Below are 13,802 nucleotides of genomic sequence, written 5' to 3' on the forward strand. Positions count from 1 at the left end.
CTTTAAGTTATTTTGTTATTTACATAATAATGTAAATAACCTAATAATGATCCTTATTGCCGTTTAAGAGAGGAGCGGTGCTTCAAAGGATAGCTGTAGATTTCTGTCAGAATCTGCAGATTATACAGTACAAATAAAATGTTCACGTTGTCTTCCCAACAGTTTCACTGACATCTACACTGGATGGCCAGGAAGCGTTCGCGATGTCTTCTCGGGCGCTTCTCTGGCGCTGATAATTGGCTTCAGTCTTGTGTCGGTGACGTAAAAGGCGGATTTAATGCGACTTGACCGTTCAAACAGCAGTCGCTTTCTAAAACATCGGATATGTATCGGATTCAGTACCACATACGAAAGTGACCCAGATCGGATTTGAAAATATCGGATTTGCGCCGTTCACACTGTCATAGCATGATCGGATATGGGTCGCATAGGGTCAAAAAATCGGATTTGATGCGCTTTCGCCTGCAGTGTGAACGTAGCCTAAGTGGCCTCTCTCGTTTCCTTCAGTTAAATTTTTTTTTCACACCAATAATCAAAAACTGAAAACTAGAAATTGGACAAAAATGTGATTTTTCAAATTGATTGATCAGAACTGACTTTTATTTAACCTTCACTTTGTTGGGGCTGGCACTGTAAGTATTATTTTTTAGTATTATTTTTTGAGGCGACTGAGGTCCTTCAACATCTGCCAGAAAATGCTGAGGATTTTCTATGAGTCTGTGGTGGCCAGTGCGATCCTCTATGCTGTTGCATGCTGGGGGAGCAGGCTGAGGGTCGCAGATGCCAACAGACTTAATAAACTGATCCGTAAGGCCAGCAATGTTGTGGGGATGGAGCTGGACTCCCTCAAGGTGGTGTCGGAGAGGCGGATGCTGTCCAAGATAAAGACAATGTTGGATAACACCTCCCACCCACTCCATGACATGTTGGTCAGTCACAGGAGCTCGTTCAGTGAGAGACTGAGATTACCGAAAAGCACCACTGAACGACACAGGAAATCATTCCTGCCTGTGGCCATCTCCCTGTACAACGCATCCACTTAACACACTGTTTGCTGCTACAACTACACATGTTTCTTTTCCAAATATTTATTTATAAGTGACTTATGTATGTATGTATGTATATATATGTATATATTGTACTATTCTTAGTTAGCGTATTGTCTGTCTTGTCTTAATGTTGGTTTAAAATGGAGCACTGTAACAAAAAATAATTTCCCCCAGGGATCAATAAAGTATTCTGATTCTGATTCTGATTAACTAGGGTGACCAGATCCCAGCCAGCTAAATGTGGGGCAAACACCGTTTGTGTGGGAGAAAGTGAGACATGTCAACAATGCAGAGACTGAATGTCTGAGTTTATTTCACTGTTATATCAGCTTCTGTATTTAGAGATTAAATGACATTTCTGAGCCACATCTGACACGTTTAGCAGATATCATATTTCCCCCTGTGTGAAATTGAAAAATAACTCTAGCAAAAAAGGCAAAAACTTTATTTCTCAGAATAAACAGCGGCTTCATTTCCCATCACATTCAACAAAATCTGTAAAGCTAGAGACTTTTTGTGATTTGTTTTTGTCCCTGATGTGTATCGCATCAGACAGGCTGACCTTCCTGAATAAAAACCCTTCCTTTCATATATACTGGGAAAAAGCTAAACTTTAGAAAAGCACTTGTTCTGCAGAACCACTTAAAATGTGGGACGGAGGCGAAGCTATAAAAATGCTATTCAGTCCCACATAAAGAGGGTCATCAATAGTATTAAATTAGACTTTTACATAACAACACTATTGTCAGTTTATTTCATTTTTGCATTTGCACTGCAAATTCCACATCACACTATTTGCTTCTATTTGTCAGGTTGGACTTTGTCTACGATCTGTTTGAACACGTCCTGAGCCGGAACAAACAGGACACTCTGAAGAGCAGCATCAAACACAGACGGCCCACAGTCAGCACCCAGTTTAAGGTAAGTCGCAAATAAAAAGTGTGTTTACTTTAAAGTCTTCCTGAATTGTTCTCTAGCAGTGCTGAATGCTGCAGCTGATTGATCTGTTTTTGGGAAAGTTGCACAGGTGTGTAGAAACCACCAAAAGCTATTTATTAGCAGCAGTGGGAGTTTTGCTACAGGGGCACAAATCTTAGTAAGAGAGGCAGTAAAAGAAAGAGTGATAATAGGAAGAATTGCATTAGGAGCAACAGCAGAAACATTTGTTAACTAATACCTATTAAATAATGTGCAGTTGTTGTGGTAGCAGCAGCGACTACTTTGAAAGTAATAGAGAGTGCTTGAGTAAAGTAGTTTTTCCAGATAAAGCAAAAACATGTGACTTGGAGAAATAATGGTTGTGACAGTAATTAAAAGAAGGAGACGCTATGATAATAAATCAATTTAAAAGTAGGGTCATTTTTGCATAGAATCCTATACAAAGATTTATTTTGCAGCCAAGGAGTCTCCCCCTGCTGGCCATTAGAAAGAATACATGTTTGAGGTACTTTCTCATAGGCTTCTCTTTACAGACCAGGAAATTGCAGTCTGTGGTTATTACAGCAATAAGAGTTTGAGCTGACATAGTAACAGAAACAGTGGTTGTAGCAGCAATGTTGTACAAGTTGTAATAATACTATAAGGACTGAATGAAATGTATAGAGAGTCGTTATCTCCGAGTGCTTCTGTTGGATGTCACGGTAGCTTCTGCACATGTTCACACACCTTTAGTACTGGACCTGTTGTAAATGTTTGTAAAGATTACAAGTTAAAAAAAGGTCAAAGTGACATAAATTTCATCATCAGACGGCAAACGCAGGGCTTCGTCCTGTATTCGTGTACCCTGCTGGTTGTGGAGCTCACTCAGTAAGGGTACCAACTGTGCCTGCATCCTCAAAGCAGGCTGGAAAATAGTGGAGCAGGAGCATCTCTGTCTATAGTGTCTGACGCTCTCTGTGCTCAGACGGCTGTAATAGTGGCAGTAACTAAAGTGTTTACACCCATTTATTTTCTTACAGGACTCTTTGCACTCCTTGATGGCCACGCTCAGCACTTCCAACCCATATTTTATCCGGTGCATCAAACCAAATACACACAAGGTGAGTGCTCACGAACACACACAGCTTTGCCTTGAGCACACATTCTAGATGTTGGGCCGTGGGGAAGTCTGTGTGGGACTGTCATTTAATAATCAAACAATCCTCCCCCACCAACGAACTGCAGACAGGAATGAACAGTGTATGGCCCTTCTGGTGACCTTTCACCTCCAGTTGCTTAGCAACAGGCAGGAGAAGTGGAAAATGCAGGGTTAATGTACACAAATGATATACTGGGACTAGTGGGACTAAGTATCTCTGCCAACTAAGGATCAACCAAATCTACTGCATATTGTTTTTAATAATGTTAAATGAGTGATTTCAGTTGTTCATATGAAATATTTTCAAATTCTTTGCATGGTTGTGTTTGGCTTTTGGTTTCTTTGATTTAAGGATTGGAGGAAATAGAAAACAACACAATAGAAAATACAATAGCCCATGTGAGCAAAAACAAAGAGGGTTGAGAAAAATAGAGTCAGCATCAGCATGGCATGTGTTACCATTAGGGACCCTGGGAATGTTAGCCTACAGGAACGGTTTGCAGACCATGAATCCAAACTCTCCATTATGCTCTGAGCTGACCATCACAAGGTTGATGCACCTTACCTAAGTTACAACTTGCTGGCTGACAACCAAGAAGCCGTCTTGGATGTAAAAAATGTGAATATGAATTCATATAAGTCTGTTTTCATTTCCCAGCTTGAAGCATATATTTCTGTGATCTTGTGTTTATTTTATTAAAACAGATTTTTTGGTGATTTCCCATCATCTGACTTCCACTAAAATTGTACATCCTTATAAAAGCCAATTAGCCAAAATAATCAAGGCTAGCTTAGAGTCTGAATAGAAACATATGTAGCAAAAATAACTTCTAAAACACATTTTTTTCAAACATATTTACTCATTTGGTTTTGTAAATGGATCAAAGAGCTGAAGAAGAAACAGGGAACTATTTGGTTTGTGTAGAACTACTTAACCTGTGTTTTCCAGCAGCTGTCTCGATGGATTTTATTTTACATCGTCAGCTTTTTTGTTTTTTTTGTTTTTTGTGTGCACAGTGAGAGTTAATTATGAGCCACAACAAAGGTATAATGTATTTTTATACAGTTTTGGTTCAGAGCTTGTAACTACATGGTTCTAAAACAGTGTAGTTATGTAATATTAAATGATCGGCTTGCTTTAAAATACGAATCAGTCAAAATGACCCAGTATAGTCGTAGATACTTGCTCAGTGCAGCAGAGAAGCTCTCAGCTTTTCAGAAGCAGAGCTGAGCTGAAGCTGGAACCTGAAAACGGAGCATGACATTGGATTGTCGTTTTGTTTGCTTGGTTGTCAGTTTTCTCACACATACTCTCAGCAGCTGCCTCTTTTATTCTGTCTTTTTGCGGCGTATTTATTTCTAGCTCATACCTGCTGCATGTTTATCTGCAGGCTGTGGTTTATAGAAAATGGTTTAAAATTGGCCAAATTTCCCAGGGTGCTCGTGTATTGATGGATATCATCAATATCTGTCTGGATGCCTCGCTGCCTCGTTAACGTCACTGCAAATGTTGAATGTGTCAAGCTGAATTTGAAATACTCTCATTGATTGTTGATGCCAGTGATCATTTGCTGCCCGAGAATTTGCCTCTGCTACTCGACTGTCTGGCAGACGTTAATTGTTATGTTAATTAACATTATTTCTCTAACCACAAGGTCACCAGTGATGCTCAGAGGTCATAAGCATTTGAAACTGTTTTTAGTTCATTTATGAGGAAAGTGTAACATTTTACAGTATTATATATTATGTGTTTAATTTAATAGGGATTCTTTATACTACCAGTGCTCTTATTCACAGATATCTCTAAATATCGCTTTGACTATTAGTCTAAAAAAAACAAAAACGTCCTTAAATATAGAAAGTATCTGCTTCTCAGCCACACTTTGTCTTTCTTTCATCATTATCTTACAATGGCTTTTAAAAGAAAATGGAAAAAAATAGAAGTAGAAAAAAGTCTGAGAGTAAGACTTTCACAGAGTTGAAAGGTCAGGAAGCCATTAAAAGATGGTCGAGGTATGATTGGATTTTTACTGAAAAAGAAGAAAAGACTTTCAGGGAAGTTGAAAATCTGTGGGAAGTTGCATCAACACACACATACACATTCTCCCTGTTTTCTGAAGTGGGTCCTGTTTCATTGCTGACAAATCCAACTGATATCAGTTCTGAGATTTATGGCACAGCTGTGGTATTTAAAGTGACACTATTCGCTTTATGTTGCTGAGCCTTTATTTCTCTGCTGGGAAGCTGTGGCGAAGTTGGACGTGGATACTCGGAGGTTTGTGACGCAGATGTGGTGCATCTGCACCGTCACCGTGAACATTTCTGTGTATGAAAGTGCCTCTGTCGTTTCTGGAAGTCGTCTGATTCACACACACACAGTGGGCGCTTCTGTTTCTGTGTGTGTGTGTGTGTGTGTGTTGTGTGTTCAAAGAGAGTTTGTCTGTTCTTTGTGCATCAGCAGTACATATGAGATGGTTGCTGCCACGAGAGTTAAGATGCATTTTTATATTTTTCCTTGGAAAACTGTAGTGAGTGTAACTGGAATAAAACCTATAATCTATAAACTAAATAAAAATGTTTTCTTTTTTATTTAATCTTTACTTAATGTAATCTGAGATATTTGAGATTTTTAAACCAGGAAGTAAAAAGCTAATCACACCCCTTCATTCAGTAGTTTGTTGAACCACCTGAAGCAGCGTTATGACTTTTATCAGTCTCTCACATCCCTGTGGAGTAATTTTGGCCCACTCTTCTTCTGTGCTTTCATTCATGCACAGCTCAGGTTGCACCACAGTATTTCACTCAGGTTGAGTCTGTGCTGTGACTGATCTCTATGAGAGTTTGTGCTGATACGTAGGGTTTGGTTTTCACCAAACGTGCCACTGTGCATAATGGAAGGGCGAACATCTTCACCTTGGTCTCATCTGTCTGAAGGAAATTGTTCCAGAGGTTTTATGGTATGTTCACCTCTATCTTTGCACACTAAGCTTGCAGAGTCTGACCTTGGGATGAATTTGCTCAGAAGATCGTGGAAACTAATGGAAGCAGTAACGTTGTACTTTTTTGACTGTATATTGAGAGACATTATATTTGTTATAGAAAACAGCAGGACAAAATTGTAGCATAGAGTGAAAAACCCACCAATTTAAGACCATACTGTTAAACAAATGAACAAATCACAGATCTCTTTGTTGCTTATACCAAAAAACACACTACACGATGTTCTCATGAAAAGCTTTTAAGGTTATATTATACACAAAGATGCAGCGGTAAGAAGCACAGACGGAGTATCTTGACTGTCCGCTGGGAGTCCAGCTGGACAGCCGGCGTGTTTTTATGAGGCGAAACACGAACGTCTGGACTCCTCTTCTGATCGAATGTTAAACAAGGCTGGGTGAAGACTCCTGAGTGGAGCTTAATGTAGTGGGGAAACGAGTTGGAGAGAGGATCAGCCGCTCCCCAGGGGGATACAGGGGTCAGAGCACCACGGCACGTGGCCCCTAAAAAGCCCTCGAGAGGCGTCCCTGTCATCTGCCGTTTGACTCAGAGCAGGTGTCAGAGGGCGGTGGGGGAGAGGTGGAGGGATGCAGTGAGTGTGTTCATATGAGCAGCGGTAAAAGTCTCAAACATCTGAAAGTGAAAACCTCATTCTACAAAAAAGCAATTAAATAATAAATTGCTCTTGCTGCAAGACATTCCCTCCCTGTTTCAACATTTAGGACTTTCAGGAAGATTTTCAGGAACTTCCTATAAGTCTAGCTGTAAACTAAGAGCTTTTTTGGCTGCAGTGATGTAATGGTTTGTTGAATAGACCTGCATGGTCAATGGGACTCCTGCAGATGGTGAGTGGAGTCTGTGGAAATATCAATATATAGACTGAATGCATAATGGAAGGGACCGTTGGCTCTGAATACAACGAGGAGCGATATCAGCATATAAAATGCATTTGCATATGCTGGACATTTTCAAATAGACATAATCTTAAGGTTCTTTAACACTTGATGCTCTGTGTTTGAGTCCAACAGCCAGTATGTTAAATGGAAACACTGGCACCGTGCCACCACAGACTGGTCCAGAGCAGGCGCAGCACGCAGATCTACAAGTTATCTATAGTAAAATGAGGAAGTGTGACCCCAATGAAGATATGGTGTCAACATTACTTCCCTTTTTCAAACAGAAATTGTAACATTTGCATCTCTGCATGAACCGTTTGAAGACTTTGTCAGTGTTGCTGGTGAACTGACAGACTAGCAACTGTGAAAACTTAATTTAATTGGATGAATGCAAAGCAACAAATCTTCAATTCAGTTTGCAGCAAAACACAACATCACCCTGTTCAAAATGTTAAAGCCTGAAACGTGGACACAGAATTTTATTTAAAAGTGCAATGCAGTCACACGCAGCAGAGCTAACATATAAAACTGTTTTGTTTTCCCTGAATACACCAGACCAGCCACTATTTTTGGTGGGTGGGGTCCTTTTTGTGACACCCTCACTGCCTATTAGATGACAGAAGGATTTCTGTTGGATAAAAGGATCGTGTTCAGATTCCAGCTTTCACAGACATATTCCATTTTTTGTCTGTGAGCTGCATCACCTCAAATTCATAAAAAGCTGTCACCCTCATCATCCTCACTCATCAAATGCAGTCGACCGTTACCACAGCATCCCCGCCCCTCTCTGCAGCCAGCTTTATAGTATCTGTGTGTCTGCACTCTCTGTGACAGTGACAGTAATAACAGTTGAAGCTGATCACAATCTATTGATTTTAGTTCTTGTTTTCATCAAGCCTGACCTGTATTGACTGCACATCGCGTGTTTCTTTGACAAATTTCACTCCACACACTCCTGTATGTGTACGTGTATATTGAACATCTTGTAATTCCTGGTAGTAATCAGTTTAAACCACAGACTGTGGCCTTTAATGTTTCCATTCTGTAGAAAAATGGGTATCCCAAAAAAAAAGGTGTTAATCCTCTGTATTTTCATAAAGACATGCACTGGATGAACACACCGCCACTCTGTTTCCTGTTTGTCATCTCATTAATTGGGCTTGAAGGCTTAAAGACCCCAAGTTCACAGAAAAGCCTGCAAGTCTTTGCGCTGTGAGTACGTGATGATTATTATTATAATTAATGTTTGAGGGCAAAGCAGTAATACGGTTTGGTTTGGTTAATGGAGGGATAATGAAGAGAAAAAAGCTTGTCTTTTTGCTATGTTTCCATTTATGCCAGAGGAAAACATTGTTACTCCTAGATTTGGAGTTACAGAATGTGTGCAGGCATCTAATGAGCTTTACTGAAGTGGCAACTTCTGGGTCTGAAAAATTAAGGTAATTAAAAAACTGAACCATTCCAGCTTAAAAGAAATGCATAAACACCTGAAGGAACATTTATCATGGTTTGTTACAATGTTACAGTGTGGATTGTGTGACGAGAGGAGCAGAAATTAGAAACACACCATGATTAGATGTGAAGTTTATCATAATTGAAACACTGCAGTGCCTTTGGGTCGTACCAAGGATCCAGTCTGAGGCAGCATCTCAGTGCTGAGCGGACACAAAAGTCACCACCATGTTTGAAAGTAAACAGCCTGCTCTCTCTCCCTCACTCTCTCCCCTTCACACACACACACACACACACACACACACACACACACACACACACACACACACACTCCGTCAGGCCCGACAAGTGGCCCGCACAAATTAGCCTCAGCAGGAGATGCATCACCATGGCAACCGTGGCCCTCCCTCTCTCCACTCACACAGAAAAAAAGGGGGGAGTGGAGTTGTGGGGATTGAAAGCCTTTGTTAGAGTCTGTGTTGGCAGAGTGTGCATGTGTGTGTCTGAGGAGAGAGACGGGGAGACGGACAGCAGCTTTGGGAAGTTTTCTGTCAATTGTCTTTAATCTGAAAAACCCTGAAAGATCGTGGCGTGGAGGAGCTACGATGCAAGGTGAGACCCTGATGCAGGCTTTGAATGGGAAGTGGTGCGTTCAAGTACTTGCTTGTTGCATGGGGATTAAATGTCAAGCGGTGGGTTTTAGTGCTGTGGTATGAGGGGCGATGCATTGGTGTGTGTGTGGCTACATGACAGATGCACAAAGCAGGTCTCAGGCTTTTCAGGCAGATTTCATTTCCACTTTTTGCAGACAAATATATTATAATATCCAGGGACACATGGGTTCAATTCTTGTATTTTAATGTCTAAACTTGTTTTTAGTGCTTCAACTACAGACTTAACCTAATCAGGCAGTGGGGTGCAGCAGCAATTAGAATCAATCTATACATTTCTAAAGTTTGGGTACAAACATGTGAATCTGTTTAGGCTGATCTGTGTTCTTCTGTAGTCCAAGTATCTGTGAGCATATTAGTTACGACTCTGTCCAGAAAAAGATGCAAGCATGCATTCCTTAATTCATTTAAATGCCGGAATTATTCCCATCAGTGTCGTTATTCCTCTGTAACTTCATAAAGCCGTGCACTGGAGGAACACATCGCCCTTCTGATGTTTTCTGTTTGTCGTCTCATTAATTGGACATGAAGGCTGTTAGTCCCTGAGTGATGCACAGTGCATTTTGAGGGGAAGCGACACTGGAGAGGGAAGAGGGAAGAGTGAAAGCCTTTGCTTTTTGAGTGCGTGATGATTGTTAGAATCAATGTTCAAGGACAAAACAATGGTAAGGTTTGATTTAGTTAATGGCAGAATAATGAAGAGGAAAACGACTGTGTGTTTGCTAAGAATGCACTTGTAGCGTGACTCTGACTAGTTGACTCTTTAGTTTGCCTTTTCTACACAATTGACATTTTCTAAAGACACTAAGGTGGGACGTCACTTTATAGATGTTTTCTCTTGTGTGGTGTTACTTAATGTGTCAAGTCGTAGGATTTAGTGCATGATCCTTTGCTTACTTACAATATTTTATATGTGAGCATTTGCTGCTTTTGTTATGGAGACTGAGTCCTTTTGGATTTTAGACCAAACAAATGATCTCACCATGAGATTTTGGCCTTTAAACGCTGCTTTCAGACGATGCATTGACCGGGCACTCACCCAGTGAACTAATTGATGGATTAACTGATAATTGACATGTCTTCTGCATCAGGCTACACATTTTTTTACTGGTTTATTAATGGTTTCTCTTTTTTTGAAGTATATCAGGGCTCTTATACAGCTCAGACCTATTTGCTGGATCTCAGGTTCAGGGTTCATTAAAACTGATACTCACATGAGAGAGGGCTAAGAAGTGTTGTTCAAATCAGCACAGATATTTTCCAAAAGAGGATTTGTCAAAGATGAGCCACTAGTGGAAAAGTTGTTTTATTAGTTTCATTTCAGTTGCATTACCTTTTTTTGTGCCGTTGATATAACCAAGAAATGCAAACCCACAACAATCCTTCTTCAAAGTGCTTTAACTCTAAGTCCAGCAGGGTCAGGGATTTAGGCTGGATTTATGTCCACCCGTGAGTGAAAACATTGTTCCGGGGATTCCCCGAAAACTCTTTGGAGGAGCCCCCACTGAGCAGTGAGTGATAATCCAGCTGGCTCCCACAGGCGGACCTGGATGCTCACAGGAAAAGAGCCTTCTGACAAAGAGAGGTTTTGGGGCTCTTGACGCCATCATTCCTCTCAGTAGAGCAGGAATGTTGATCCTTGCAAAGATGGAAAGGCTTCAAATACATTTGGATTGCTTGCTTTAAAGCCACTGTACATTGAATGCTTTTGGATTGTGGACTTTATATTGGACAAAATAAGCTGTTAGAAGGCTTTGGTTTAGATTTTGTCAAATTTGCTGTTTAATCCGAAGAATCTGGACTTTGAAGTGCAGACTACAGCAAATACTGTAACAGCAGTCAGTCTTTCTCTGTCCTATTTTTATACTTTCTGAGTAATGATGTTCATCATTCAATTACTGCTGCCTGTGGCCAATGAACTGCAGCTTTATATCAGAGCAACACAGTTAAACATGTATTACAGCCATACTTTAAGAGGTTCTTCCTTTTTTTTCATAAATATTCTAGAAACCCAACATTTTGTCAAAATGAGAGTTTAATTTATTACCTAAAAACAAACTTGGATTAACAACAAACCTTTTCTCACTCTGGGTCCCATCAGGTATCCACCTGACTTACACCCTGGGCTCACCAAACATTTACGATTTATAATTTCAGCTCAATGGAACCATTGCAGACACTGTACCTGTGTACCTGCACCTACCAACAGAACCTGGGTACATCGTTGTATTGTACTCATATTGTATATAGCATTTGTATTCTATTTTGTACTATTTTATTCGATTGTATATAGTATTGTATTGTATTTTATTCTATTCTATTGTGTACAGTATCTTATTGATATCTTATTCCAGTGTTGCACCTTTGCACTGTCCACTGCTGTAACAAAACTAATTTCCCACGCGTGGGACTAATAAACGTTATCTTATCTTATCAGGAAAACAAATGGAAGCCAGAAGCTTCTAACATCATATTCTGCATGTTCATTTGTGTCTGTTTATAGAGATGAACCTTTTAAACACTAAGCTTTAACTATGAGCCAGTAGGTAACGGTTCCTTTGTTCTATCAAAGTAAACGTCAGATCTCATTCTGTCATTAATTAGATTTTTTTTAAAAAGAAACAATTGTAGTTCATGAAGGCGAGAAAGGACATTTTGACATCTCAGGCTTCAGCACAGCTGCAAATTCTTTTGATTTTGTTTTCATGTTTCTGCTGTGCGTTCTGTTTCAGCTTCAAATATCCATATCTTAGCCACATAGTGGTTTTGTGACTTTTACTGCACTTATCCTGAGGACTATTAAAAAAATGATGGAGCAGTCGCTGGTTATGATGAAATGCGGCTCTCTGGACATTGTCACTGGGACTGAAGGATGGACAGCTCATCCTGAGTTTGGTTGTTTTTCCTTGTTTGCTTTTTTAACCCCCGCCAGTTCCCAACCCCCTCGGGAGCCGACTACCACGACTCCTTTTGACCAGCTGAATGCTCCGAGTTTGGGATCTTTTAGCTGGAAAGTTGGGCTGAGAAAGTTACTGAATCGACCCTTCAGGCTTTTGTTGTCATGCACCTGTGGAGGCTTGGGATGCTTCGCCTTCCCCTGATAGCTGATTCATGTCACTTTTGTTGTTCTGGGCTGATGGATTGTTAGATTCTTGGTAACTCTCCCCAAAACATGTATCCTTATAACTTGGCAGCCTTCTCAAAAAATTTGATGTTTAGTGAATGATTTATTTTATATCCAAGTGAAATTAGGTACATTTCCCCTTTGTTAAATCTAAGGCGTAACAGCCAGCCTCAGACTGGGATGAGACCAGCCTCATATACAAGGGATGGCCATGTATTAAAGTTGATTTAGTAATAAAAACAGTTGGCTCCTGGCTCCAGAGAGGGAAAAATGGGAGAATTTTCCAAACAATTATACCAAACACAATTTGTTTATGTGAAAATGTCCAGACACTTGCCCTATTTTGTGAGACCTAAAGGCTATATTCATGTGTCAAATGCTTTCACGTGATTTTGTGTAATACCAAAAGCTGTGTGAGAGCCTGGTGTATTTTCCTCTGTAGGGATATAATTTCACCTGATCTATTATCTCCTCTCCTTTCCAGCTGTTTGCTTACATTCAGCACTAAAAATACTGACTACAAAGGAAAAAATGAATCTTTCTAAAACAGAAAAAGTGATGAAGAAAGTAGGAAAGTCTCTCTCTGACCTTCTTTCTGATAAAGAAAGAAAAAAAGAAAAAATGCCAGTGGAAACATATTGGAACTTCTTAAAAATCAAAGAAAACAGACAGATTGAAGCTGGCCAGACAGCCGAAGAAGAACAAGACAGAGGAGCATCCAGACAAAGCTGTATTTGACATCCCAGAAGCAGCCAAAAGCTGAGCAAAAAGAGGAAGCGATAGTGGGGCCAAAGAAAGCCAGGAGGCAGAGGGCAGCTTCCCGACACCGCTTGGCTTTGTACCTCCACAGCCTGGCCGTATGCAAATGCAAATTATGCTAATAAGGTGCACTCTGCAACCAGTGGCAGTAAAAAGGGTGCCATTCAATCATTCAGTCAAGATCTGGTGGTGAATTGGCCTGCCTTCATCTCAACTGCTCAAATGGACTATCAGCGGGCTATCAGGGGAGACGGTCGCTGAATAAAGGGGGCATTACGATCGAGTATGAAAGCGCCCTCTTATTTGGAGTCCCCCTCTACGCCCACCGAGGTTACAGGGTGAGAGGGCTCCCGGGAAAATGGCTTTCTCTGAATGCACTTCTGTAAGTAATAATGGTATCTCAGAGCCAAGTGTGTTTTTGGAGAGGGGAGGGATTGGTTTGTTGCTGGCTGCTGCTGTCATACGCATTTCTTTGTCTCAGAGTTCAGACTTTTGAATGGCTGGTATGCAGTTGGATGCGTGTACATGAGAGTTTAAAGGGACTGAAGTTTCATGAGGCTTAGCTGCAGACGTCATGTGATATGGGTGGATTGTTTCAGTTATCCAGGATTCATTCTTGGGGATTTTTAGCTTCTTTCATTGCCTAGTTTTGCTTCTTTTTCTGTTCTCACATCAACTGAGTTTGTATCAGTAGACTGCTGTTTCAAACAAATGAGCTGTGATAAGATTGCTGTACACAATCTAACAACATGCAGCTTCTGAGGAGCCAGATAACCA

At 40.5% G+C, this 13,802-nt stretch overlaps 1 protein-coding gene across 1 annotated transcript in view; it reads left to right on the forward strand.

Moving 5' to 3' along the window:
• Positions 1-13,802, forward strand: part of myo10 (myosin X) — a 128,349-nt gene that overhangs the window by 92,732 nt on the left and 21,815 nt on the right. The window contains exons 18-19 of the mRNA XM_085378810.1: positions 1,862-1,970; positions 3,008-3,088. Of these exons, the coding sequence (XP_085234936.1) occupies positions 1,862-1,970; positions 3,008-3,088 (190 nt within the window). The remainder of the gene's footprint in view (positions 1-1,861; positions 1,971-3,007; positions 3,089-13,802) is intronic.

The sequence above is a fragment of the Diplotaxodon limnothrissa genome, linkage group LG18 (genome assembly GCF_057381915.1).
Source record: "Diplotaxodon limnothrissa isolate DT_005_m linkage group LG18, D_limnothrissa_male_GT1.1, whole genome shotgun sequence".
NCBI lineage: Eukaryota > Metazoa > Chordata > Actinopteri > Cichliformes > Cichlidae > Diplotaxodon > Diplotaxodon limnothrissa.